This window comes from Microcaecilia unicolor, chromosome 9 (assembly GCF_901765095.1).
Source record: "Microcaecilia unicolor chromosome 9, aMicUni1.1, whole genome shotgun sequence".
Classification (NCBI taxonomy): domain Eukaryota; kingdom Metazoa; phylum Chordata; class Amphibia; order Gymnophiona; family Siphonopidae; genus Microcaecilia; species Microcaecilia unicolor.
In genome coordinates this window covers 211,880,556-211,906,057 of record NC_044039.1, presented here as the reverse complement: position 1 = coordinate 211,906,057, position 25,502 = coordinate 211,880,556, and the positions used below count along the sequence as shown (strand labels likewise).

The 25,502-nt window shown below is 46.9% G+C and overlaps 1 protein-coding gene across 1 annotated transcript in view; it reads left to right on the top strand.

Moving 5' to 3' along the window:
• The window catches only part of SPATA7 (spermatogenesis associated 7), a 116,367-nt gene that overhangs the window by 78,477 nt on the left and 12,388 nt on the right, over positions 1 to 25,502 (top strand). The window contains exons 8-10 of the mRNA XM_030214263.1: positions 9,501 to 9,622; positions 13,620 to 13,679; positions 17,016 to 17,093. Of these exons, the coding sequence (XP_030070123.1) occupies positions 9,501 to 9,622; positions 13,620 to 13,679; positions 17,016 to 17,093 (260 nt within the window). The remainder of the gene's footprint in view (positions 1 to 9,500; positions 9,623 to 13,619; positions 13,680 to 17,015; positions 17,094 to 25,502) is intronic.

The window sequence follows — 25,502 nt, the reverse complement described above, 5'->3', positions numbered from 1 at the left end:
GTGCCTTGGACTTTTCACTCGGGAGAATTCCTTGAGTGCCTGAACTTAATTGCTGCTCAGCAGTTTGACTAGCAGTTGTCTGTATCAGTGCCTCTTTGGTTTTTATTTTCCCACCGTGGTTTACCTGGAAAAGAAAAAAAAAGCTCCTCTGGAAAGTTTTTTTTGTTTTTGATTCTGTTGGTTTTCTTTCTCAGACTAGCCTCTGTGCAGAGTCCTGGGTGTGTTTTCACTATGGCAGCACTACAGGATAAAAAGAAGCAAAGGTCAGCTGCCATGGTGGTGGGAAAATGCCATCAGATGAGTTAGCACTCTGGTTCCTATGACTGAGCAGAGCCAGCCATTAATGTGAAGCGGCAGCAGATCCAATTTTGGCAGGAACCGGTACCATGTTTGCAGCATCCACAACAGTTGCTGCCAGAGATGACCCTCCTCAGTTGTCTCCCTCCCTGCTGACAGTGACAGATCCTTCTCTCGCGAGTAGTTCACAGGACTTAACGTTTTGCTCAAAGTTTCTTGCCTGAATTTATTCTCTTGTTGAAGAGGAGTGTGATAGCCGTGTTAGTCCACTCTTAAGGTTATCAATAGAAATCAAACAAAATAAAACATGGAAAAGAAAATAAGATGATACCTTTTTTTATTGGACATAACTTAAGTTAAGGTTAAATTATGTCCAATAAAAAAGATATCATCTTATTTTCTTTTCCATGTTTTATTTTGTTTGATTTCTATTGATTCTCTTGTTGTACAAAGCCTTTAGTTTGGGCAGAGATTTACCCTCTACTACTTTTGCTTTGCCTAATGTCTCTGCTTCTCCTAATGTAGCTGTGGCCAGGACCCAAAATATCCGGGTAGATTACCTCAGCAGGAATTCCATGGATATAGGAGAATGGAGACTAGCAGAGGATTTTTCTTGAAAGTGGTACACCTTTGGGGGTTATCTGGTCATGGCCCTAATCCACCTGGTCGTCCTATTGTCTCTGGCAATGGCTCCGTACTCCAACCTTCTATCACAATATGTGGATTATTTTTTTACGTCCCTATGTTCCACAGATACCACCTTTTGTGAGAGATTCTATCCATGTCATTACTCTTCTAGTAGAGCTTACAGGAGATCTGAGGGAGGTGGTGGAGATGAAAACGGTAACGGAGTTCAAACATGCGTGGGATATGCATAGAGGAATCCTGTGCAGAAGGAATGGATCCTCAGAAGCTTAGCTGAAATTGGGTGGCGGAGCAGTTGGGGGGAAGAGAGTGTGGTGGTTGGGAGGCGAGGATAGGGGAGGGCAGACTTATACGGTCTGTACCAGAGCCGGTGATGGGAGGCGGGACTGGTGGTTGGGAGGCGGGAAATACTGCTGGGCAGACTTATATGGTCTGTGCCCTGAAAAGGACAGGTACAAATTCAAGGTAAGGTATACACATATGAGTTTGTCATGGGCAGACTGGATGGACCATGCAGGTCTTTTTCTGCTGTCATCTACTATGTTACTATGTCGTTTTGGTCACCCTAAACATTGAAGCATTATACATGAACATACCACAGTTGAAATCACTTCTTATAATTGAAAATATATTAAAGAACAGACAAACACATCTGCGCATACCTAACTATCTTATTGAGTACATTTCATACTTTCAATAAAACTCCTGGTGTGAACTGTTTTAGTCCTGTGGACGTTTTGCTTTGACGTCATCTCTGGTGTCACCCTTGCTGTGTTTTGCCTGATGGGCACAGGCCAGAATGCAAAGGTTCCAAACTTTTTCAGTCAGAGAAGGGAATGGAACAGCTGCAGTTGGGTCTTCTCATGGCCACTCCTAGGCAGAGTCATTCGAAGGATAAAAAAAAGCATCAGGGTCTAGTAGTATTGATTGCTCTGAACTGGCCAAGAAAACCCTGTTACAAGGATTTTGATGCATCCAAAGGTAGAGGATCTTCTCTCTCTGGCAAGCAGGAACGTAGGTTAAAGACATGATCATCATGCCAGTCAAGTCTCAGTTTTGTCTTACAGTTTGGCTCAAGAGGGTGAAATTAAAGAAGAAAGGCTATTCAAGTAAGGTGATAGTTATCTTGTTACATTCTAGAAAAAAAGGTCTACCTCATTAGCATACATAAGTGTTTGGTGGATTTTTGAGAACTGGTGTCAAGATGTGTGTTTTTCCTCTGCATTCTTCTTCTGTTCCAGGTGTTTTGGATTTTTTTAATAAGATGGTTTAAACAAGGGGCTGGTGTTCGCCTGATTGAAGGTTCGACCAGCTGCTTTGTGCTGTTTTAGAGGTCTAATGAAAAGAGAGAACATGGCTTTGAATCTGAATGTAGTGTGTTTTTTTTTTTCTGTGGGTTTAAACTATCAATCCTTCACATCTATTGATCCCTCCCTGGGATTTAAACTTTGTCTTGTATATCATAGTTCAGCCTCATTTTGAATCTCTGGATTCCGCAATCTTAAAATATAATACCCTTAAGACAGGAGTCATTCTGCTTTTTGGGCGGAGCACTCCTTTGTTTCCTCTTCATGAAATTTGCAAAGTGGCAACCTGAAATCTGTACATTCTTTTGTCCACCATTACATTTGGATGTTCAAGCTTGAAGTGATGCTGCCCTTGGGGCCAAAGCATTAGCAGCAGAGATTTCAGTGTCCCACTCTCAGGAAGTACTTCTTTGGTAAATCTCAGACATCTGGACTAATCTGATAGGATGATAAGGAAGGCTAAATTTAGTTCTTACTTGCTAATTTTCTTTCCTTAAATCCCTCCAGACCAGTCCAAAACCCACCAGTGGGTCTTAGCATCAGTTTGTTTTCTATCGTCTGAAGGAACACAGATTTTGACTAGTTTGGTATTCCTGTTGGATCATGAATCTGGAGGGCTTTATCCTTTATTAGTGGTTCTCTGTTGAGCAGTTCATTAGCTTCTAAGGGAGTATTATTATTTTAATTGCCTTTGCTCTTCTGCTTTGTTGTGATAAATACTGTCTGGCCAGTAGTTTTCAGTCTCCACCTGCTGGCAAGACAGCACAAACCCCAGTCTGGACTGGTCTAGAAAGGGCTCAAGGAAAGAAAATTAGCAGGTAGGAACTAATTTACCCTTTACATAAAAAGGGTTTTATAAAATTGTTTCTCCGAGGACAAGCAGGCTGCTTGTTCTCACTGATGGGTGACGTCCACGGCAGCCCCTCCAATCGGAAACTTCACTAGCAAAGGCCTTTGCTAGTCCTCGTGCGCTCATGCGCACCGCGCATGCGCGGCCGTCTTCCCGCCCGAACCGGCTCGTGTTCGTCAGTCTTCTTTTGTCCGCGCTCGGTACGGTCGTGTTTTCGCCGTGTTGTGCCCCGCAAAGTCGACCTCGCGCGTTCTCTTCGTGTTAAAAAAAAAAAAACATTCTGTGTGTGGAAAGGGACTCTTCGGTCTCTTTTCCCCCGATATTTCCAGCTTTTTCGCCCCGGTAAGTTTTCTTTCATCGTCTGGGTAGGCCGCTTTTAGGCCTCGGGTCGAAGTTTCTTCCCCTTGTTTTTGTGGTGCCTTTTCCGCCATTTCGACTTTTGATCTCGCCGGCGTGATTTTTCCGCCCATGACATCGAAGTCTCCCAGCAGCTTCAAGAAGTGCACCCAGTGCGCCCGGGTCATCTCGCTCACTGACAGGCACGCGTCGTGTCTTCAGTGCTTGGGGGCTTGGCACCGCCCGCAGGCCTGTAGTCTGTGTTCCCTTTTGCAAAAGCGGACTCAGGTAGCGAGATTGGCCCAGTGGAACGTTTTGTTCTCGGGCTCTTCGTCGACATCGGCACCGGGGGTATTGAGTGCATCGACGTCTTCAGCGTCCAGACCTTCATCCTCGGTCACCAGTGCATCGAGGCATCGGCCCTCTGCATCGGCGCTGAGACATCGGACAGCTGCGTCGACGTCGGTGGTACCGGGACCTCGTCTGCTGATGTCGGACGGTGGTGCTTCGTCTGGAGTGCAGGTGAGGGCTGTCCATTCCCCTGCTGGTGGCGGTGAGCCTTCGGGTGGGTCTCCCCCTACCCTGAGGGCTCCTGCGGTACAGCCCCCCCGAGACCGACCTCCTTCGGCCTCGGCCCCGAGGAAGCGACGGCTGGATTCTACGTCCTCCTCGTCGGTGCCAGGAAGCTCCGGTGACATGCTTCGTTCCAAGAAGTCGAAGAAGCATCGTCATCTGTCTCCTTCCCGTGTCGGCACCGAGAGCTCTGGGTCGCCGAGGGAGTCGGCACCCAGTAGGCATCGGCACCGAGAGGACCGCTCACCCTCTGTTCAGGAGGTGTCGATGCGCTCCACTCTGGACAGCCCGGAACAGCCTCCACGCCCGGAACAGGTTCTGGCGTCGACGCCTGCATCGACCTCCATGCCTTTCTCTGCAGCCGCTCTGAACGAGAGCCTCCGGGCCGTTCTCCCAGAGATTCTGGGAGAGCTGTTGCGCCCTACCCCTCCGGTACCGGCGGTGCTTGCGCCGCCGGTACCGTCGAGCGTGGCGCCGGCTGGTCCATCGCCCGGGGTGAGGTCTCCGGCGTCGGTGCCGCGTGCGGTACCGGCTGCCGTCGCCTCCCAGGAGGGCTCCCCGACTACGTCGGCGGAGGGAGCTTCGCCGATGCGGGCGAGGGAGTCTACCTCTCGATGCCCCCATCGTCGACGTGGCTCCACAGAGTCGAGTCGGGCACGGTTGCAGACACAGGTCCTTGAACTTGTGTCTGACACCGAGGGTGAGGCCTCGTGGGAAGAGGAAGAAGACACCAGATATTTCTCTGACGAGGAGTCTGAGGGTCTTCCTTCCGATCCCACTCCCTCTCCTGAGAGACAGCTTTCTCCCCCCGAGAGTCTGTCTTTCGCTTCCTTTGTCCGGGAGATGTCTACGGCCATCCCCTTCCCGGTGGTTGTGGAGGACGAGCCCAGGGCTGAAATGTTTGAGCTCCTGGACTATCCTTCTCCACCTAAGGAAGCGTCCACTGTACCCATGCACCATGTCCTAAAAAAGACATTGCTGGCGAACTGGACCAAGCCTCTAACTAATCCCCACATTCCCAAGAAGATCGAGTCCCAGTACCGGATCCATGGGGACCCAGAGCTGATGCGCACACAGTTGCCTCATGACTCTGGAGTTGTGGATTTGGCCCTAAAGAAGGCTAAGAGTTCTAGGGAGCATGCTTCGGCGCCCCTGGGCAAGGACTCTAGAACCTTAGACTCCTTTGGGAGGAAGGCCTACCATTCTTCTATGCTCGTGGCCAAAATTCAGTCCTACCAGCTCTACACGAGCATACACATGCGGAACAATGTGCGGCAGTTGGCGGGCTTGGTGGATGCGCTCCCCCCTGAGCAAGCCAAGCCTTTTCAGGAGGTGGTCAGGCAGCTGAAGGCGTGCAGAAAATTCCTGGCCAGAGGAGTGTATGACACCTTTGATGTTGCGTCCAGGGCCGCTGCTCAAGGTGTGGTGATGCGCAGACTCTCATGGCTGTGTGCCTCCGACCTGGAGAATAGAATCCAGCAGCGGATTGCGGACTCGCCTTGCCGTGCGGATAATATTTTTGGAGAGAAAGTCGAACAGGTGGTAGAGCAGCTCCACCAGTGGGACACCGCATTCGACAAGTTCTCCCGCCGGCAGCCTTCAGCATCTACCTCTACAGGTAGAAGATTTTTCGGGGGAAGGAAGACTGTTCCCTACTCTTCTGGCAAGCATAGGTACAATCCTCCTTCTCGACAGCCTGCGGCCCAGGCTAAGCCCCAGCGCACTCGCTCTCGTCAGCAGCGTGCGCCTCAGCAAGGCCCATCGGCTCCCAAGCAAAAGCAAGGGACGAGCTTTTGACTGGCTCCAGCAGAGCATAGCCGACATCCAAGTATCAGTGCCGGGCGACCTACCAGTCGGGGGGGAGGTTAAAAGCTTTTCACCAAAGGTGGCCTTTCATAACCTCCGATCAGTGGGTTCTTCAAATAGTCCGGCACGGGTACACCCTCAATTTGGCTTCAAAACCTCCAAATTGTCCACCGGGAGCTCAATCCTACAGCTTCCAGCACAAGCAGGTACTTGCAGAGGAACTCTCCGCCCTTCTCAGCGCCAATGCGGTCGAGCCCGTGCCATCCGGGCAAGAAGGGCTGGGATTCTATTCCAGGTACTTCCTTGTGGAAAAGAAAACAGGGGGGATGCGTCCCATCCTAGACCTAAGGGCCCTGAACAAATATCTGGTCAAAGAAAAGTTCAGGATGCTTTCCCTGGGCACCCTTCTACCCATGATTCAGCAAAACGATTGGCTATGCTCTCTGGACTTGAAGGACGCCTATACGCACATCCTGATACTGCCAGCTCACAGACAGTATCTGCGATTTCAGCTGGGCACACGTCACTTCCAGTACTGTGTGCTACCCTTTGGGCTCGCCTCTGCGCCCAGGGTGTTCACAAAGTGCTTGGCTGTAGTAGCAGCGGCACTTCGCAGGCTGGGGGTGCACGTGTTCCCATATCTCGACGATTGGCTGGTGAAGAACACATCCGAGGCAGGAGCCCTGCAGTCCATGCAGATGACTATTCGCCTCCTGGAGCTACTGGGGTGTGTGATAAATTATCCAAAGTCCCATCTTCTCCCAGTGCAGAAACTCGAATTCATAGGAGCTCTGCTGGATTCTCGGACGGCTCGCACCTATCTCCCAGAGGCGAGAGCCAACAACTTGTTGTCCCTCGTCTCACGGGTGCGAGCGTCACAGCAGATCACAGCTCGGCAGATGTTGAGATTGCTGGGCCACATGGCCTCCACAGTTCATGTGACTCCCATGGCCCGCCTTCACATGAGATCTGCCCAATGGACCCTAGCTTCCCAGTGGTTTCAGGCTGCTGGGGATCTAGAAGACGTGATCCACCTGTCTACGAGTTTTCTCAAATCCCTGTATTGGTGGACGATTTGGTCCAATTTGACTCTGGGACGTCCTTTCCAAATTCCTCAGCCACAAAAAGTGCTGACCACAGATGCGTCTCTCCTGGGGTGGGGAGCTCATGTCGAGGGGCTTCACACCCAAGGAAGCTGGTCCCTCAAGGAACGCGATCTGCAGATCAATCTTCTGGAGTTACGAGCGATCTGGAACGCTCTGAAGGCTTTCAGAGATCGGCTGTCCCACCAAATTTTCCAAATTCAGACAGACAACCAAGTTGCCATGTATTACGTCAACAAGCAGGGGGGCACCGGATCTCGCCCCCTGTGTCAGGAAGCCGTCAGCATGTGGCTCTGGGCTCGCCGTCATGGCATGGTGCTCCAAGCCACATATCTGGCAGGCGTAAACAACAGTCTGGCCGACAGGTTGAGCAGGATTATGCAACCTCACGAATGGTCGCTCAATTCCTGAGTGGTGCGCCAGATCTTCCAAGCGTGGGGCACCCCCTTGGTAGATCTCTTCGCATCTCGAGCCAACCACAAAGTCCCTCAGTTCTGTTCCAGGCTTCAGGCCCATGGCAGACTGGCATCGGATGCCTTCCTCCTGGACTGGGGGGAGGGTCTGCTGTATGCTTATCCTCCCATACCTCTGGTGGGGAAGACTTTGTTGAAACTCAAGCAAGACCGAGGCACCATGATTCTGATTGCTCCTTTTTGGCCGCGTCAGATCTGGTTCCCTCTTCTTCTGGAGTTGTCCTCCGAAGAACCGTGGAGATTGGAGTGTTTTCCGACCCTCATCACGCAGGACGAAGGGGCGCTTCTGCATCCCAACCTCCGGTCCCTGGCTCTCACGGCCTGGATGTTGAGAGCGTAGACTTTGCCTCTTTGGGTCTGTCAGAGGGTGTCTCCCGTATCTTGCTTGCTTCCAGGAAAGATTCCACTAAGAGGAGTTACTTCTTTCTGTGGAGGAGGTTTGCCGTCTGGTGTGACAGCAAGGCCCTAGATCCTCGCTCTTGTCCTACACAGACCCTGCTTGAATACCTTCTGCACTTGTCTGAGTCTGGTCTCAAGACCAACTCTGTAAGGGTTCACCTTAGTGCAATCAGTGCATAACATTACCGTGTGGAAGGTAAGCCGATCTCAGGACAGCCTTTAGTTGTTTGCTTCATGAGAGGTTTTCTTTTGTCAAAGCCCCCTGTCAAGCCTCCTACAGTGTCATGGGATCTCAATGTCGTTCTCACCCAGCTGATGAAACCTCCTTTTGAGCCACTGAATTCCTGCCATCTGAAGTACTTGACCTGGAAGGTCATTTTCTTGGTGGCAGTTACCTCAGCTCGTAGAGTCAGTGAGCTTCAGGCCCTGGTAGCCCAGGCCCCTTACACCAAATTTCATCATAACAGAGTAGTCCTCCGCACTCACCCTAAGTTCTTGCCAAAGGTTGTGTCGGAGTTCCATCTGAACCAGTCAGTTGTCTTGCCAACATTCTTTCCCCGTCCTCATTCCTGCCCTGCTGAACGTCAGCTGCACACATTGGACTGCAAGAGAGCATTGGCCTTCTACCTGGAGCGGACACAGCCCAACAGACAGTCCGCCCAATTGTTTGTTTCTTTTGATCCCAATAGGAGGGGAGTGGCTGTGGGGAAACGCACCATTTCCAATTGGCTAGCAGATTGCATTTCCTTCACTTACGCCCAGGCTGGGCTGGCTCTTGAGGGTCATGTCACGGCTCATAATGTTAGAGCCATGGCAGCGTCGGTAGCCCACTTGAAGTCAGCCTCTATTGAAGAAATTTGCAAAGCTGCGACGTGGTCATCTGTCCACACATTCACATCTCATTACTGCCTGCAGCAGGATACCCGACGCGACAGTCGGTTCGGGCAGTCAGTTCTTCAGAACCTGTTCGGGCTTTAGGATCCAACTCCACCCCCCGAGGGCCCTGCTTGTTCTGTTCCAGGCTGCACTCTCAGTTAGTTGGTAAATTTTTTAGGTCAATCTCAGTTATGTCCTCGCCGTTGCGAGGCCCAATTGACCTTGGTTGTTGTTTTGAGTGAGCCTGGGGGCTAGGGATACCCCATCAGTGAGAACAAGCAGCCTGCTTGTCCTCGGAGAAAGCGAATGCTACATACCTGTAGAAGGTATTCTCCGAGGACAGCAGGCTGATTGTTCTCACAAACCCGCCCGCCTCCCCTTTGGAGTTGTGTCTTCCCTTGCTTTGTTTGCTACTTATGGGACTGACGAACACGAGCCGGTTCGGGCGGGAAGACGGCCGCGCATGCGCGGTGCGCATGAGCGCGCAAGGACTAGCAAAGGCCTTTGCTAGTGAAGTTTCCGATTGAAGGGGCTGCCGTGGACGTCACCCATCAGTGAGAACAATCAGCCTGCTGTCCTCGGAGAATACCTTCTACAGGTATGTAGCATTCGCTGTGACCACATATGTAAATTTTTAAAAAATATATGCATCTACTTTTTTTGCAATCTGTGTAGAAAACTCCTTAGTGCATTTCATTAAGCAGGCCCCTTAATGAGATAAGATGAGATAAAACAAATTACATTGCAGATCTTTTACGCTGACTACTTTTCACCACTGTTTGTGCTTTTCTTCTCTGGAGAACTGGTGGTTCAACACATTGTATATGTGTTATAGGATGAACATTCTGAGATGTCACTGACTGCAGAGGACATAGAACAAAGGATGGTTTCTTTCCAAGATGCAGAAAATCTACCAGGGTGGAGCAAGCTAGTTGATCATCCATTTTCTTTGTCAAGGTACGTAATAACCCACATCAGAAGTCACTTCCCAGATACTGATTTGGATTGTAGAGTTAATTACTTGCCTTTGCAAATCTAAGCTTAAGACAAGTTATGTTTCTGCTACAGTAAAGTTTTTGTACCTGAAGCAGTACGGGGTGAAGTGACTTGCCTGAGGTCATAAGAAGCATCAGTGAGAAATGCAGGATTTCAACTCTAGTTTTTCTGGTTACATTAGAAGGTAAGAATAGCCATACTGGGTTAGATCAGTGGTCCATCTAGCCCAGTATCCTGCTTCCAGCAGTGGTCAATCCAAGTCACAAGTACCTGGCAGAAGCCCAATTAGTAGCACCATTCCATGCTATCAATCACAGAGCAAGCAGTGGCTTTCCCCATGTCCATCTCAATAACAGACTGTGGACTTTTCATCCAGGAACTTATCCAAACCTTTTTTTTAAACCCAGATATGTTAATCGCCATTACCACATTCTCTGGCAACGAGTTCCAGAGCTTAATTATTCTTTGAGTGAAAATATTTCCTTCTATTTGTTTTAAAAGTATTTCCATGCAATTTCATTGAGTGTCCCCTGGTCTTTGTAGTTTTTGAGTAAGTGAAAAATCAATTCAGTTTTACACCTCTCAGGATTTTGTAGACCTCAATCATATCCACCCTCAGCTGTCTGTTTTCCAAGCTGAAGAGCCCTAACCTCTTAACCTTTCCTCATATGGGAGCAGTTCCATCTCCTCTATCATTTTGGTCGCTCTTTGAACGTTTTCTAAATCCGCTATATCTTTTTTGAAATACGGCAACCAGAATTGAACACAATACTCAAGGTGAGGTTGCACCATGGAGTGAGACAGAGGCATTATACTATTTTTGCTCTTATTTTGCATCTCTCTTCTAATAATTCATAGCATCCTGTTTGCTTTTTTGGCCACCGCCTCACACTGGGCAGAAGATTTCAGTGTATTGTCTACAAAGACACCTAGGTCTTTTCCTTGAGTGCTGACTCCTAAAGTGGACCCTAGCATCAGATAACTATGATTTGGACTATTCTTCCCAATGTGCATCACTTTGCATTTGTCTACATTAAATTTAATCTGCCATTTGTGTGCCCAGTCTTTCAGTTTCCTAAAGTTTTCCTGCAATTTTTCACTATCCGCATGCATTTTGAGAACTTTGAATAGTTTCGTTTCTTCTGCAAATTTAATGACCACACTCGTTGTTCCGATTTCCAGATCATTTGTAAATATGTTAAATAGCACCAGTCCCAGTACAGATCCCTGCAGCACTCCACTATTCACCCCACCTCCATTGAGAAAAATGGCCATTTAACCTTACCCTCTCTTTTCTGTCCAGTAACCAATTCTTAATCCACAGAAGGTCATTGCCTCCTATCCCATGACTCTTTCATTTTCACAGGAGTCTCTCATGAGATGCTTTGTCAAAAGCTTTCTGAAAATCTAGATACACTACATCAACCGGCTCACCTTTATCGACATTCACACATGCAAAGAAATGAAACAAATTGGTGAGGCAAGACATTCCATGGCTGAATGGAAACAGTACAAAGCAGATCGTTGATAAACTGAGATGTATTTAATTAATATAACAGAAATAAAATATGTATACAAAAACTCATATACATGTACATATCATAGCCCGACACAGGCCGTGTTTCGCCCAGTAGGGCGAAACACGGCCTGTGTCGGGCTATGATATGTACATGTATATGAGTTTTTGTATACATATTTTATTTCTGTTATATTAATTAAATACATCTCAGTTTATCAACGATCTGCTTTGTACTGTTTCCACTTTGGAGTTTGCAGATCGTCTGCCCCTTTGTTTTCTTGGACCATTCCATGGCTGAATCCATGTTGATTCTGTCCCATTCAACCATGTTTCCCTGTGTGTTCAGTGATTTTATTCTTTATAACAATTTCCACTATTGTGCATGGCACTGATGTCAGGCTTACAGTCTGTAATTTTCCGGATCACCCATCGATCCCTTTTTAAAAATAGGTGTTACAGTGGTCCAGTCTCCAATCTTCAAATGTTATGAACAATTTTAACGACAGGTTACAGATCACTAACAGCATATCTGCAATTTCATATCTGAGTTATTTCTGTATCCTGGGATATATACCATCCAGTTCTGGTGATTTATCACTCTTTAACTTGTCAGTTTGACTCTACTACTACTACTACTTATCATTTCTATAGCGCTACTAGACTCAGTACATCTTTCAAGTTCACCAAGATTTCTTTCAGTTCCTCCACATTGTCACCCCTGACAGGTAGATAGATCTCTTACATCTTCCGTAAAGACTGAAGCAAAGAATTTATTCAATCTCTCCTCTATAGTTCTCAGCTTGCTGCTCTTAACTACTGGGTTATTCCTCTACTTATGCATATGAGCAATGCTTCAGTTGGTTCAAACGCCATTTTATAACACGCAAAGAAAATACTAGCAATATATGGTCAATTTTTTCCATTGTACTTTGGGGCACAGAAAAAGAGAGCAGTAGGGATTTCATTGTTCACAGCTTCTTTTACTCATGGTCAACAGAGGATATGTGCCAAAGGAGCAGCCAGCTGCCCGCTTTAGGCAGAACTTGCATTAGATCTTTTTACTGAAAATGAATTTACACTTCTGGAAATATATTAGAACCTCATTGTGCACAGCAAAAAAAAAAAAACAAATCACTTAGTGTGAAGTATTTTGCATAAACATCCCAGAATTACAGCTCAATCAGTCCCATTCTGTTCAATGTGTGTTATTCCTCCTGAAGAAGAAAACGAAACAAGGGAGAACCCTTGTTGAGTATTATAGACCCTGTGGTGCAGCGTTTGGATATTAAACAGAATGGGACTGATTAAACCATAATTCTGGAATGTTTATGTGAAATACTTAACTCTAAGTTAAGTGATTCAGTTTTTTTTCTGTGCACAGTAAGGTTCTAATATATTTATATTTTTCAGTTATAAATGAACAATGATAGTGAAATGACTGCAATATTTTGAGAGTTTAATAGGTTGTTTTTTTTTTTTTTTTTTTTTTTGCAACTTTTTTCTCCAATTTGGGAATTGTTTTCACTGTTGCTTTTTTGGTGCTTGAATCGGAAACCAGTGATAAGAGCCACTGTGAATGGTCAAGACCTTCTATGGCAGTTGATGTTTCATTTGTTTAAAATTGATACTCAGACGGCAGTCTTTTCCTTCAGTGTTCAGAACAAAATATTTCTTTTTTTGGATTTTATTAGATATTTGATGTAATTTAAAAGTAATTCTGTGTGTCTTATCTCTTTCACGGAGAGAGTGGTGGATGCTTGGAATGCCCTCCCGCGGGAGGTGGTGGAAATGAAAACGGTAACAGAATTCAAACACGCGTGGGATAAACATAAAGGAATCCTGTTCAGAAGGAATGGATCCTAAGGAGCTTAGCCAAGATTGGGTGGCAGAGCCGGTGGCAGGAGGCGGGGATAGTGCTGGGCAGACTTATACGGTCTGTGCCAGAGCTGATGGTGGGAGGCGGGGCTGGTGGTTGGAAAGCGGGGATAGTGCTGGGCAGACTTATACGGTCTGTGCCCTGAAGAGGACAGGTACAAATCAAGGTAGGGTATATACAAAAAGTAGCACATATGAGTTTATCTTGTTGGGCAGACTGGATGGACCATGCAGGTCTTTTTCTGCCGTCATTTACTATGTTACTATGTATGGTTGCATATGCTGTATGTAAAATTGTGCATTTAGTAAGGTAAATATAATGCAACTAGACCATCCTTTCCTGTCTGCTATTCTTCAGAGTTTTATATACATAAATAAACAGTATACTAGCTCTAACGATAGCCTCAGGCCTGTATATTTTCCATTCTTATATCTCTATTGCCCTGTGGCCTGCAAGAGTAGAATTAGCTTGAAAGCAATAAATAATTACACAGGAAGATCTGTATGTATATTTATGAATACTATTAATGTTGCCTAATTTATCTTTTTTTCTTAATTGCTTAGAGTTTCTTCCTCTAATAGCGTGAAATCACCTTCTCCTGTAATGAGAAAGGTCAAAACTGAGTAGGTATCTTTTTACATTTTTTTGCCACCTAAATGAAACATGAGAATTGTTAATTCAATGTTGCCTCTCTCATTTTTTTATCATGATATATGTGTACTTGAACTAAAATAAAAATGCTACTACTGCCAATTGGTGAATGTTTAGAGGTGCATGGGACAACAAGACACAATAGCAGAAAAAGGTTTAGTTCCAAGGGCTAAATTAAGAATCCCGCATGCTCACTGCAAAAGACACATTCACTAAGTTATTTCAGTAACAGGCAAAGAAAGACTGCGTGTATGCACAGCCAACAAAAAATTCCACAAATTTATGGGAAGTGTAGTTGATTATGTAAAAAGGCAATGTGCAAAGGAACACAAAAGTATATCTTGAAACCTTCCATATATGGAGATTATAGCATGACTAGGAGCGTAGCTGACATTGAGCGAGTTCAGCAAAAAGCCCAAAGCCTCCAAATGGTAAGAATCACCTGCTGCCCTCTGCTCTCCATCCCCGTTGTATGGAATCTGTCTCCCTTCATCGACTCCCCTCCCGCACCTTTCAGTGTCCAGTATCTCTACCCCCCACCCCCACCCTATGAGTCTAGCATCATCTTGTAGGCCCCCTATCCAAAATTGCAGTAGGTGGCCTATAAAGACAGCACTGAGATCAAGCTGCTTCTGACTGGCACTGCTAAGGCCTTTCCACTGCCACGTTTGCCCACAGGAAGTTGCAGAGGAAAGGCCCTGGCGGGGCTGGCCAGAAGCAGCCTGTTCTCAGCACTGCCTCTGCTGGCCATCCAATGTGACTTTGAAGGACTATTGAGGTGGGGGAGAGTGAGAAACCAGATCTACATTGGGGAGGGGTGGGGGGAACAGAGAGATGCTGTGCCTGCATGAAGGTGGGGGGAGCAAGAAGAAGAGAAGTTCTGGACCAGGGAGGAAGAGGATGGGAGAGAGAGACCCAGATTCCTGGTGTAGGGGGTACAGGAAGAAAGGAAAAGATAGGAGAGAACCTGGATATGGGGAGGAACAGAGGCACAGAGAAGAGATTCTGGGCATGGCGAGAGCATACAAGGTCAGGGACATATTGGGGAAACGCTGTAAAAGATGGTTAAGGAATGTAGAGGGAAGATGGATGGTGGACATAGAAGACATGTCAAAAGAACAGGAGACCCTGGAAAGAGAGTTAAGAAAAAAATCAGAAAAGCAGAACAGGGATGCTGGGACCAAAGCAATGCTGAGGAAACAAAGGTAGAAAAAGGTTGGGGTTTTTTATTTTAATGTATTCATTGTAATTGGTCAGCTTTGGGAAATGTTCATCTCTGCTATCTTGTATTTTCAGTTCTGTTCCTATTACTATGGCAGGTTTTCTATATGCTACTAGACATATGCAGCACTGTACACTGGACATGAAGAGACAGTCCCTGGCTTTACAAAGCTTACAATCTAATTAGGACAGACAAACAGGAAAGATAAGGGAATTACTAAGGTGGGAATGACAAAACATGGGTACTGAACAAGTGAGTACGGGTTAGGAGTTAAAAGCAGCATCAAAAATGTGGGCTTTTAGCCTAGATTTGAAGATGGCCGGAGATGGAGCTTGACCTACCGGCTCAGGAAGTCTATTCCAGGCATATGGTGCAGCAAGATAAAAGGAACGGAAATCCCGGGGAGGAGTATAGGGAGAGGTAAGAGTGCAGATGTACTGAGGAGCTGCAGAGTGAATGCACTTGTAAGTCAATAAGAGGAGTGTGAACTGTATGCGGAAATGGATAGGAAGCCAATGAAGTGACTTGAGGAGGGGGCTAATATGAGCATAGTGACACTGGCGGAATATAAGTCGTGCAGCAGAAGTTTGAATGGATTGAAGGGGAGAGAGATGGCTTAGTGGGGGATGTGTGAGAAGCAAGTTGCAATAGTCTAAGCAAGAGGTGATAAGAATGTGAATAAGGTTTCTGGTAGTGTGCTCAGAAAGGAAAAGACAAATTTTGGTGATTTATATAGAGAATTAAACGACAGGTTTTAGCAGTCTGTTCAATATATGCAGGAAAGGAGAGAGAGGAGTCTATGATGATCCCAAAGTTACAAGCTGATGAGATAGGGAGGATGAGAGTATTATCCACAGAGATAGAGAATGGAGGAAGAGGAGAGGTTGGTTTAGGGGGAAAATAAGAAGCTCAGTCTTGGTCATGTTTAGTTTCAGATGGCGGTGAGACATCCAGGCAGCAATGTCAGACAGGCAGGCGGGGAGGGTGGTGTGGGTAGCGTTACCATGCCTCAGCCCATAGTGTAGAGGGCCCATGCTGTGAGCTGAGGTATGTAATATGCTGCCCAAGCAATCAGTATCTGTCCTGTGAGGTATATTCAGGGTAGATGTTGGCTATACCTCCTTGCACGTACCACACAGGCTTTGCACTTTTTGTTCAGTTTTGCACAGAACTGGGCAGTGGAGGAGTGGCCTAGTGGTTAGGGTGGTGGACTTTGGTCCTGGGGAACTGAGGAACTGAGTTCGATTCCCGGCACAGGCAGCTCCTTGTGACTCTGGGCAAGTCACTTAACCCTCCATTGCCTGCCGCATTGAGCCTGCCATGAGTGGGAAAAAGCGCGGGGTACAAATGTAACAAAAATAAATAAATAAATAACTCATGGTAAGTGCAAAAACTTTCCACCCTCTAGTAAACATGCTCCTTAGTTTGTACATGCGACAATGAATCACAAGCAGCATCAATGGAATTTGAATTGAACTTCCCTAGTTTTCAACGTACTGCTGTGACATTAGGCAACAACTCTTTTTAAAGTTATGTTGACATTTTCTGCATTTAGTCTTGATTGCATAGCCTGGCTGAAAATCTCCATACACTTATGCCGATAAGTTACCAGTAAAACTTTGTGTTATCTGTCCCACACTATTTACCTCATTATATATACTGAATAATACTCAGTATACCTGAATGTAATTCACCATGAGCTACTACTGAAAAAGGTGTGAGCAAAATCCAATTAGTCCTGATGTGTTCTCTCCATAGCTCAGGCTTCATTCTCCTAAGGCTGGAATGTTCCTGGCTTGTCCAGCCTCTGGAGAGAAATGAACTTGCTCTCTTGTGGAAGCATCTGCCAGCCAGCCAAAGAGCACTGTTAGAGGTAGATTTATTTTTTCTCTCTCTCTCTTCACCTGGCTGGTAGAACACAGTGCTGATACACAGGAAGGAGTAAACATGGTAGGGTGGGGAGGGGGGGAGCAAACAGGGCAGATACTACACACTTTCCTGTGATAGAAGTGACAAGGAAACCTGACTGGAGAAGACAAAAATAAGAGCAAATAATTGAGTTTAGCTTTTCTGTTGTCCCCTTCAGAGAGGAGGAGCTGCTATATTTGGAGTTTGTCGCACAGATCACCAATGAAATCCTGACACTTGGATTATTTTCTAGCAGGTTGGATATTATTTTACGTTTTTAGCATCTTACAGCGACTTAGAAATTCCAGTGAAAAATTTGCAACTCGTATCTACTTTTTAAATTTAATTTTATCATTTATATTCTTTAGTATTTATCTGTTTGAGGTAGATCACATAATGCAAAATAAACAATAGTGCTACTGCTGATTGATTACACCCAGTACACCACATTTATGGCATTCTGTAGAAAAATTTTATTTGCTTAGCTTTAGCTTATGTTTTTTTTTTGCAGTTGTAGATCAAGGCAAGTTGCTTTAAAGTACAACAAAAATTCCCTGCTCTCAGAGTTTACAGTCTAAGGGGTCCTTTTACTAAGCTACAGCAAAAAGTGGACTTAGCAAACCCTTGCATGGGTTTTCCCATGCACTAATGCCATTTATACTGCATGTGTAAAATGGCGAATCAAACATATAAATTGCGAGTGACCGTACTCACCCGCAAATGCACAGTAGAGACTTTCCCTCTCTGTCCCGCCCCCGCGTCAATACGTGATGACGGGGCGGGACAGAGAGGGAAACTGCGCGAAGGGGAGGGAGGGAGGGACACCGCCGAGGTCGCTACCGCTCCCCCCCCCCCAATCGGAGTCACCGCCGCCGCCCCCCTCCACCCGGCCCAGGCCCTCTCTTCGTAATTCAACTTACAGCGCCGAAAACGCAGCAGGCAGATCAGCTGAGCTGCCGTCGGCCTTCCCTGCCTCTGTCCCGCCCTCGCCGACGTTATGTCACACGAGGGCGGGACACAGGCAGAGAAGGAAGGCCAATGGCAGCTCAGCTTATCTGCCTGCTGCGGTTTGGGCGCTGTAAGTTGAATCGCGAAGAGAGGGCCCAGGCCGGCGACTCCGGGGGGGGGGGGGGGGGGGAGCGGTAGCGGTGGCGACCTGGCGAAGAGGGTAGCTGGAAATCTCGCCCATTTTAATGGGCATAACGGCTAGTTTTTTATATTAATGGCCATGCGCTATTGTCGTCATTAGTACACAGCCGCTAAAAAAATTACCATGAGCACTTACCACCATCTATTTTGTAGGTAGGAAGGGCTCACACAGTAATCCTGCACTAACCAGTTAATGTGTGCTAATGTGGGTGTGCTGTTTAGGGCAGAAACACCCATTCTCCGTGCCTCCCCCCCCCCCCCCCCCCCCCACCACCACCAACATGCCCCCTTCCAAAGAAAATACAAATATTTTTTAGAACCCAGATTAGCACATGCTACTTTGGCAGTTACCACAAGACACCTGAGTTCATCTTGCGGTACACCATTTTAAGCTGCGTTAGGCACATGTTTGCGCCTAATGCATTTTAGTATAAGGGCCCCTAAGTTTGTACTTGTGGCAGTGGAGGTTAAAGTGACAATCTGAAGGAGCTGAAACAAATTTCAATGAAACTGGAAGATACAATAAGGCAAATTGAAAAACTGAAGAGTAGTAAATCTCTGGACCAGAAGGTATACACCTCAGATTACTAAAAGAACTCAAAAGTGGACTTGTAGACCTACTGTTACTAATATTTTTAACCTATCATTAAAAATCATCTTTGTACCTGAAGATTGGAGGGGTGGCCAATGTAATGCCTATTTCTAAAAAGGACTTTGTGGTGATCCTGGAACCTACAGGTCCGTGAGCCTGATTTTGGTGCCAGGCAAAGTGGTAGAAACTATCCTATATAATAATTCTCACCTCCAACGTTCTATGCTTGGGACCGTGGCTCCCTGGCTGCAAGTGGTCTGCGAGGCAGACACGCACGGACGTTACTGACGTCAACACAGCGGTTTCCCTACTCCTCCTACTGCCTCGGAATCAGCTGTCACCCCCCCCCCCCCGTGCTATGGCCCCCTCGAAACCTACCCCCTCCCGCGAACCTGTCGATCCCCCCCCCCCCCCCGGAACGCCGAAAACCGCACCCCCCCTCCCGCCGCTGTTGTGCACTACCTTCGGGTGGGTTCCTCAATCATCTTCTTAGAAAGTTTAACTCCGTGCGTCTGACGTCAGACGCACGCATAGGAACTTCCAGACAAGATGATTGAAGAACCTACGGGAAGGGAAGAACAACACTTCAGCTGTAAGCACAGGTAGCACAACAACGGTGGCGGCAGTTTTCGCTGGCACGGGGGGGGGGGGGAACGACAGGTTCGCAGAAGGGGGGGGTTCGAGGGGGCCGTACCACGGGGGGGGGGGGGGGGGGAATTGCCTGCCTAAGGCCCGTTTCCTTGCCTACAGAAACGGGCCTTTTTTTACTAGTTAGAAATAAAATTACTCAACATATAAATAATCATGGTTGAATGGGACAAAACCAATGTGGATTTAGCCAAGAGAAGTGTTACCTTACCAGCCTGCTACATTTCTTAAAAGTGTAAATAAACATGTGGATAAATGTGAACCAGTTGATGTAATGTATCTGGATTTTGAAAAGCATTTGACAAAGTACCTCATGAGAGCTCCAGAGAAAATTAAAAAGTTGTGGGATAGGAAGCAATGTCCTGTTATGGATTGAGAACAGGTTAGAAATTTTAAAAATAAAAAAAGGAGATTAATGCTAAATGGTCAATTTTCTCCATCAAGAAAGGTGAATAGTGGAGTGCCCCAGTGATCTGTACTGGTATGACCTGGATGTGGGAACAAATAAGGTGATCAGATTTGCAGATGAGACACAATTATTAAAAGTTGTTAAATCACAAACGACTTATGAGAAATTGTAGGAGAACCTTGCAAGACTTGGAGACTGGACATCCAAATTGCAGATGAAATATATTCTCCGAGGACAAACAAGCCAATGGTATTCTCACAGTTAAGTAACATCATCTGACAGAGCCTGGTGTGGATGCTGACAAGAAGTTTCTAGTAGCGTCTCACCTTGCATGCGCTGGTGCCTTCCCGTCCGAAGCACTAGTGCGGGTCCCTCAATTTTCATTTTTCCACGGAACAGGGAGGACACGCCTTAATAGCCTCCCCTCAGTGCTTGTGGGTATTTTTCCCTCATTCTGTCATTTTTGTCTTTAATTTCACTTTTTATTATTTTTCCTTCAGGCTTTCTTTCTTTTCACAACTTGATAGGTCCACTTAGACCTGAGTACTGATCTTGATTTGGGCTCTGCCCCTTCTCGTATTCCACAATTGAGGAATTTAATTTGGCTGTGATTCTTTTCTCAGTGTCCAAGAAGACCCCCAGTGGCTTCAAACAGTGTGCCCATTTTAATCAGGTGATTTTGGAACAGACTCGCACTGTTTGTGCATCGGGTGCCTTGGACCCAACCGTGACCTTAACTCTTGGTCTCTCTGTTTAAAAATGCAGCTGAGGATGCAGAGGATCTAGCAGGGGAGGCTTTTTGGCTCCTCAAGGCTGATACGTCAGCACCGGAAGCATCGATCTCGATGGCTGTTAAGACATCAACAACCTCTGAGAGTGCACCGACATCACGGAGGTTGCCACCTCACTCGACATTGGGCGCCAAAAGTAGGACCCAGGACCAGTCAGCATCGGACCCGACTCAGAGAGCACATATGGGTTTGATGTTGTCTTCATCGACACTGAAGGACCACAATGCTGAGCATCAGGGGAAGCCCAAGAAGCAAAAGCATCAGTCCTCTTCGACACACGGTGTCAGGAGCTCCAGGGCATTGGCATCGCAAGTACCCAAGAAGCACTGGCATCGGGAGGAGTTCTCCCCCTCTTTGGTAGAGGTGCACAAGTCTCAAAGCAGCCAGGTTCCCTCGTCCGGTTCGGCACCGACATCTTCTCAGGCTGCCTCTGTCTCAGTTCCCCTGACTTTGCCAATGCCTTCCTTCAATATGTGGTACCAAACCTTACTCAGGGAGTCACTGGCGTAAATACTGCAGTTGCAATCCTCTCAGGCATCGAGGGCGCTTGTGCTAGCTGCGGATCAGCCTCACATTCTTCCTGAAGCTCCATCCATGCTTTTGGAGAGATCCTCGACATTGGTGCCTGAAAGGATATCGACGTCAACATCGACCCATGCAGTACTGCTCTCGACGTTGGGGGAGGAAGCTTCCCCAGAGACTGAGGGTAGGACGTCTGTGCTCTTCAGGACATTGATGTGGTTCCACTGAGCTGGGGCAGGCACAGACTCGCTCAAATCGGACTGGAGTCTGATTGGGACCGCTCATGGGACTCAGAAGAACACCCTTATTACTTCTCGGAGTGATCGTCTTATGGGGTCCCTTCTGATCCCTCTCCACCTCAAAAGAGATGGAAATCTCCACCTGAGCATCTCTCTTTCACCAGTTTCATCAAGAAGATAGCTTTGGCCATCCCATTTAAGTTAGAGATAGAGGAGGAGCCCAGGGCAGTGATGTGAACTGTTTTGAAATACGAGTCGCCTCCTAAGGAAGGGGTAACAGTACCATTGCACCCTATCCTTAAAGATACACGGACGAGGAACTGGGAATCTCCCCTCTCAGTGCAGGTCGCATCAAAGAAGGTGTATACACAGTATCATATCCAGAAGGCTTCTGGATTTGAGAGGGCCCAGTTACCTCACCACTCCTTTGCTTGTTGAATCTGCTCTCAAACAAGCTAGTTCCAGGACTCATGCTTTGGCTTTCCCAGATAGAGAGGCTTGGACACATATGGGAGGAAAACCTTTCAGGCTTCGATACTTATTGCCCGCATCCAGTCCTACCAGCAACAGTATGCTAAGTCTTGCAGATTCTGTCCCCCAGGAGTAGGCCACAGAGCTTTGCCAGTTGGCCAAAAGGCAGCTGGAATGCAGGAAGTATCTGGCCAGGAGCGCTTACAATTCATTTGATTTTGCATCCAGACTCTTCACCAAGGATGTAGGGATGCTTAGACTCTCATGGCTGCAAGTCTGTGACCTGGAACCAGCAGATTAGGAGTGGTTGACTGTCATACCTTGCCAAGGAGACAATCTTTTTGGGAACAAGGTGGAGGGGGTCGCTGACTTCATCAGAAACATACTTTATACCATCCAGTCCCTGTCTCAGCAGCCTTGAGTTTCAGCTTCTTCTAGGAGGTTTATGTGCAGGCCTAGGCGTCAAACCTATTACTCTCAAAGGTGTAGGTTTCCGCCGCCTTCTCTGCCCAGAACCCCCAGGCCCAGGGTTCTCGACTTTGTCAGTCCTGACCACAGAAGCCCCAGCAGGCTTCCCAGTCAAAACAAGGGATGGGCTTTTAACTGGCTCCAGGAGAGCATAGCTGCAGTACAAGTAATCATCCCAGATGGCCTACTAGTAGAGGGAGAGGGAGTGATCAAAAGTGGTCCCTTTTAACCTCCAACCGATGGGTTCTTCAAATAGTCCATCTTGGTTATGCACTACATTGCTGTCAGAGACCACCAAATTGCCCACCAAGAACATTTGCATAAGCTCTCTGCACAAGCAGGTACTTGTAGAAGAAATCTCCACCCTTCTACAGGCCAATGTGTCAAACCCGTGCCATCAGTGAAAGAAGGGACGGGATTCTATTCCAAGTACTTTCTTGTACCCAAAAAAAAAATGGGAGGATTTTGTCCCATCCTAGACCTAAGGACTCTGAATAAATTCCTGGTCAAAGAAAAGTTCAGGATGATTTCCCTGGGCACCCTTTCCCCATGATTCAGGAACAAGATTGGCAATGCTCTCTGGACTTAAAGGATGCTTGTACCCACATTTCGATACAGGAAGTATCTTGGATTTCAAATAGGGAAACTCCACTACCTGTACCGCGTTCTGCCATTTAGCTTTGCGTCAGCTCCAGTGGTGTTCACCAAGTGTCTAGCGGTGGTAGCAGTGTATTTATGCAGAATGGAAGTCTACATGTTTCCTTATCTGGACGATTGGTTGGTCAAGAGCACATCACAAGATGGAGCGACGTAGTCAATGCACCTAACTATTCAGGTGTAAGATCTGCTAGGGTTCGTGATAAATTACCCCAAGTCCTACCTTCTCCTAGTTCAGCAATTGGAGTTCATAGAAGCCCTGCTAGATACTTTGCAGGCTCAGGCTTTTCTTCCTCAATCGATAGCAGAGACCTTGATAAAACTCTTCTCACAGGTCCAAAACAGTAAGCAGGTCACAGCTCAGCAAATGTTGAGATTAATGGACCACATCCTTGACAGTGCATGTCATTCCCATGGCATGTTTCCATTTGAGAGAGGCCCAGTAGACTCTACCTTCCCAGTGATCTCGGATGGCTGGAAACCAAGCGGATGTTATCCAGATTCCTCCAGAGTTGACTCATGCTCTTCTGTGGTGGACAATTGGGACAAATTTGACTGTGGGACTACCTTTTCAAATTCCACCGTCTCTGAAGGTGTTAACAGATGCATCCATGTAGATGGGCTTCACACCCAGGGATCTTGGTCTGCTCAGATAGACTTACCATATCAACTTCCTCGAGCTTAGGGCCATTTCAAACACAATAAAGGCTTTCGGAGATTGGTTACAAAACCAAATTATTCTCATTGAAATGGACAACCAGGTTGTAGTACTCTGTGTGAACAAGCAGGAAAGTATGAGATCCTATCCCTTGTGTCAGGAGACAGTGGGGATGTAGCAGCGGACCCTCCTTCACAGAATTGTCCTTCAAGCCACATATCTGGCAGGCAAGAACAGACTGAGCAGGGTTTTGCAACTGCATGAGTGATCTCAATATGGGCATAGCCCACAAGGAGAGTGGGGCACTCCCCTCAATGGATCTCTTTGCCATGCATCTCAACAACAAAGTCCCCCAGTTCTGTTCCAGGCTTAGTTCACATAGCAGGCTAGCATCAGATGCCTTTCTCCTATATTGGGGGGGAGGGTCTTCTGTATATATATCCTCTGATACCTCTCATAGAGAAGATTTTGCTGAAGCTCAGATAAGACCAAGGAACTATGATCCCAGTTGCTTCTTATTGGCTGAGACAGATCTGGTTCCCTCTTCTTCTGGAGTTATCCTCTGTAGATCTGTGGAACAAAGGATCCTTTCTGTGTCCCAACCTCCAATCCCTGGTCTTCATAGCGTAGATGTTGAGAGCATAAAGTTCGGGTCCTTAGGTTTGTCTGAGGGTGTCTCGCATCTTGCTGGCTTCCAAAAAAGACTCCACTAAGAGGTGTTAAAGTGGAGGTGGTTTGCTATCTGATGTGAGGGCAAGATCTTCAATCCCCTCACTTGCCGTACACAAAAACTGCTTGAATAATTATGGCACCGCTCTGAGTCTGGTTTAAAAACAAGCTCAGTAAGGGTTCATCTCAGTGCAATCAGTGTTTTATCAACATGTAAGAAGTAAGCCCATCTCTGTATAGCCTCTAGTTGTTCACTTCATGAGAGGTTTGCTGTTGACAAAATCCCCATCAGACCCCTACCTTGTAATGGGATCTCAATGTGGCCCTCACCCAGCTGATGAAAGCTTTTTTTTTTTTTTTTGAGCCACTTGTTCCATCATCTGAATTATTTCACCTAGAAAGTTGTGCTTTTAGTGGCGGTCATTTCAGCTCGCAGGGTGAGCTTCAGACCCTAGTAGCTTATTGACCTTACACTAAGTTTCATCACAATGGAATCGTTTACCCTAAGTTCCTTCCTAAGTTAGTTTCTAAATCAGTCACTTGTTCTACCAACATTTGTCCTGAAACCACAAGCCCATCCTGGTAAAAGTGTACTGCATACATTAGATTACAGGTGAGCCTTAGCCTTCTATCTGGAGCAGACTAAAGCCCATAGACAGTCCATCCAGCCTTTTTGTTTCTTTTGACCTAAACTGAATGGGGATGGTTATCTGCAAATGTGCAATTCAAATTGACTAGCAGATTGCATCTCCTTTACTTATACCCAAGCTGGACTGACTCTTGAGGGCCATGTCTAGGCTCATAATGTCAGAGCCATGGCGACATCAGTAGTTTACTACTACTACTACTACTTAACATTTCTAGAGCACTACTAGGGTTATGCAGTGCTGTACAGTTTAACAAAGAAGGACAGTCCCTGCTCGAAGGAGCTTACAATCTAAAGGACGAAATGTCAAGTTGGGGCAGTCAAGATTTCCTGAATAGAGGTGTAGTGGTTAGGTGGCGAAGGCGACATTGAAGAGGTGGGCTTTGAACAAGGATTTGAAGATGGGCAGGGAGGGGGCCTGGCATATGGGCTCAGGGAGTTTATTCCAAGCATGGGGTGAGGCGAGGCAGAAAGGGCGGAGCCTGGAGTTGGCGGTGGTGGAGAAGGGTACTGAGAGGAGGGATTTGTCTTGAGAGCGGAGGTTACGGGTAGGAACGTAAGGGGAGATGAGGGTAGAGCGGTAAGGAGGGGCTGCAGATCGAGTGCATTTGTAGGTTAGTAGGAGAAGTAGGTTAGTAGTAGTAGGTTAGTACCTGATCGGAAGCCAGTGAAGTGACTTGAGGAGAGGGGTGATATGAGTATATCGGTCCAGGCGGAAGATAAGATGTGCAGCCGAGTTCTGAACG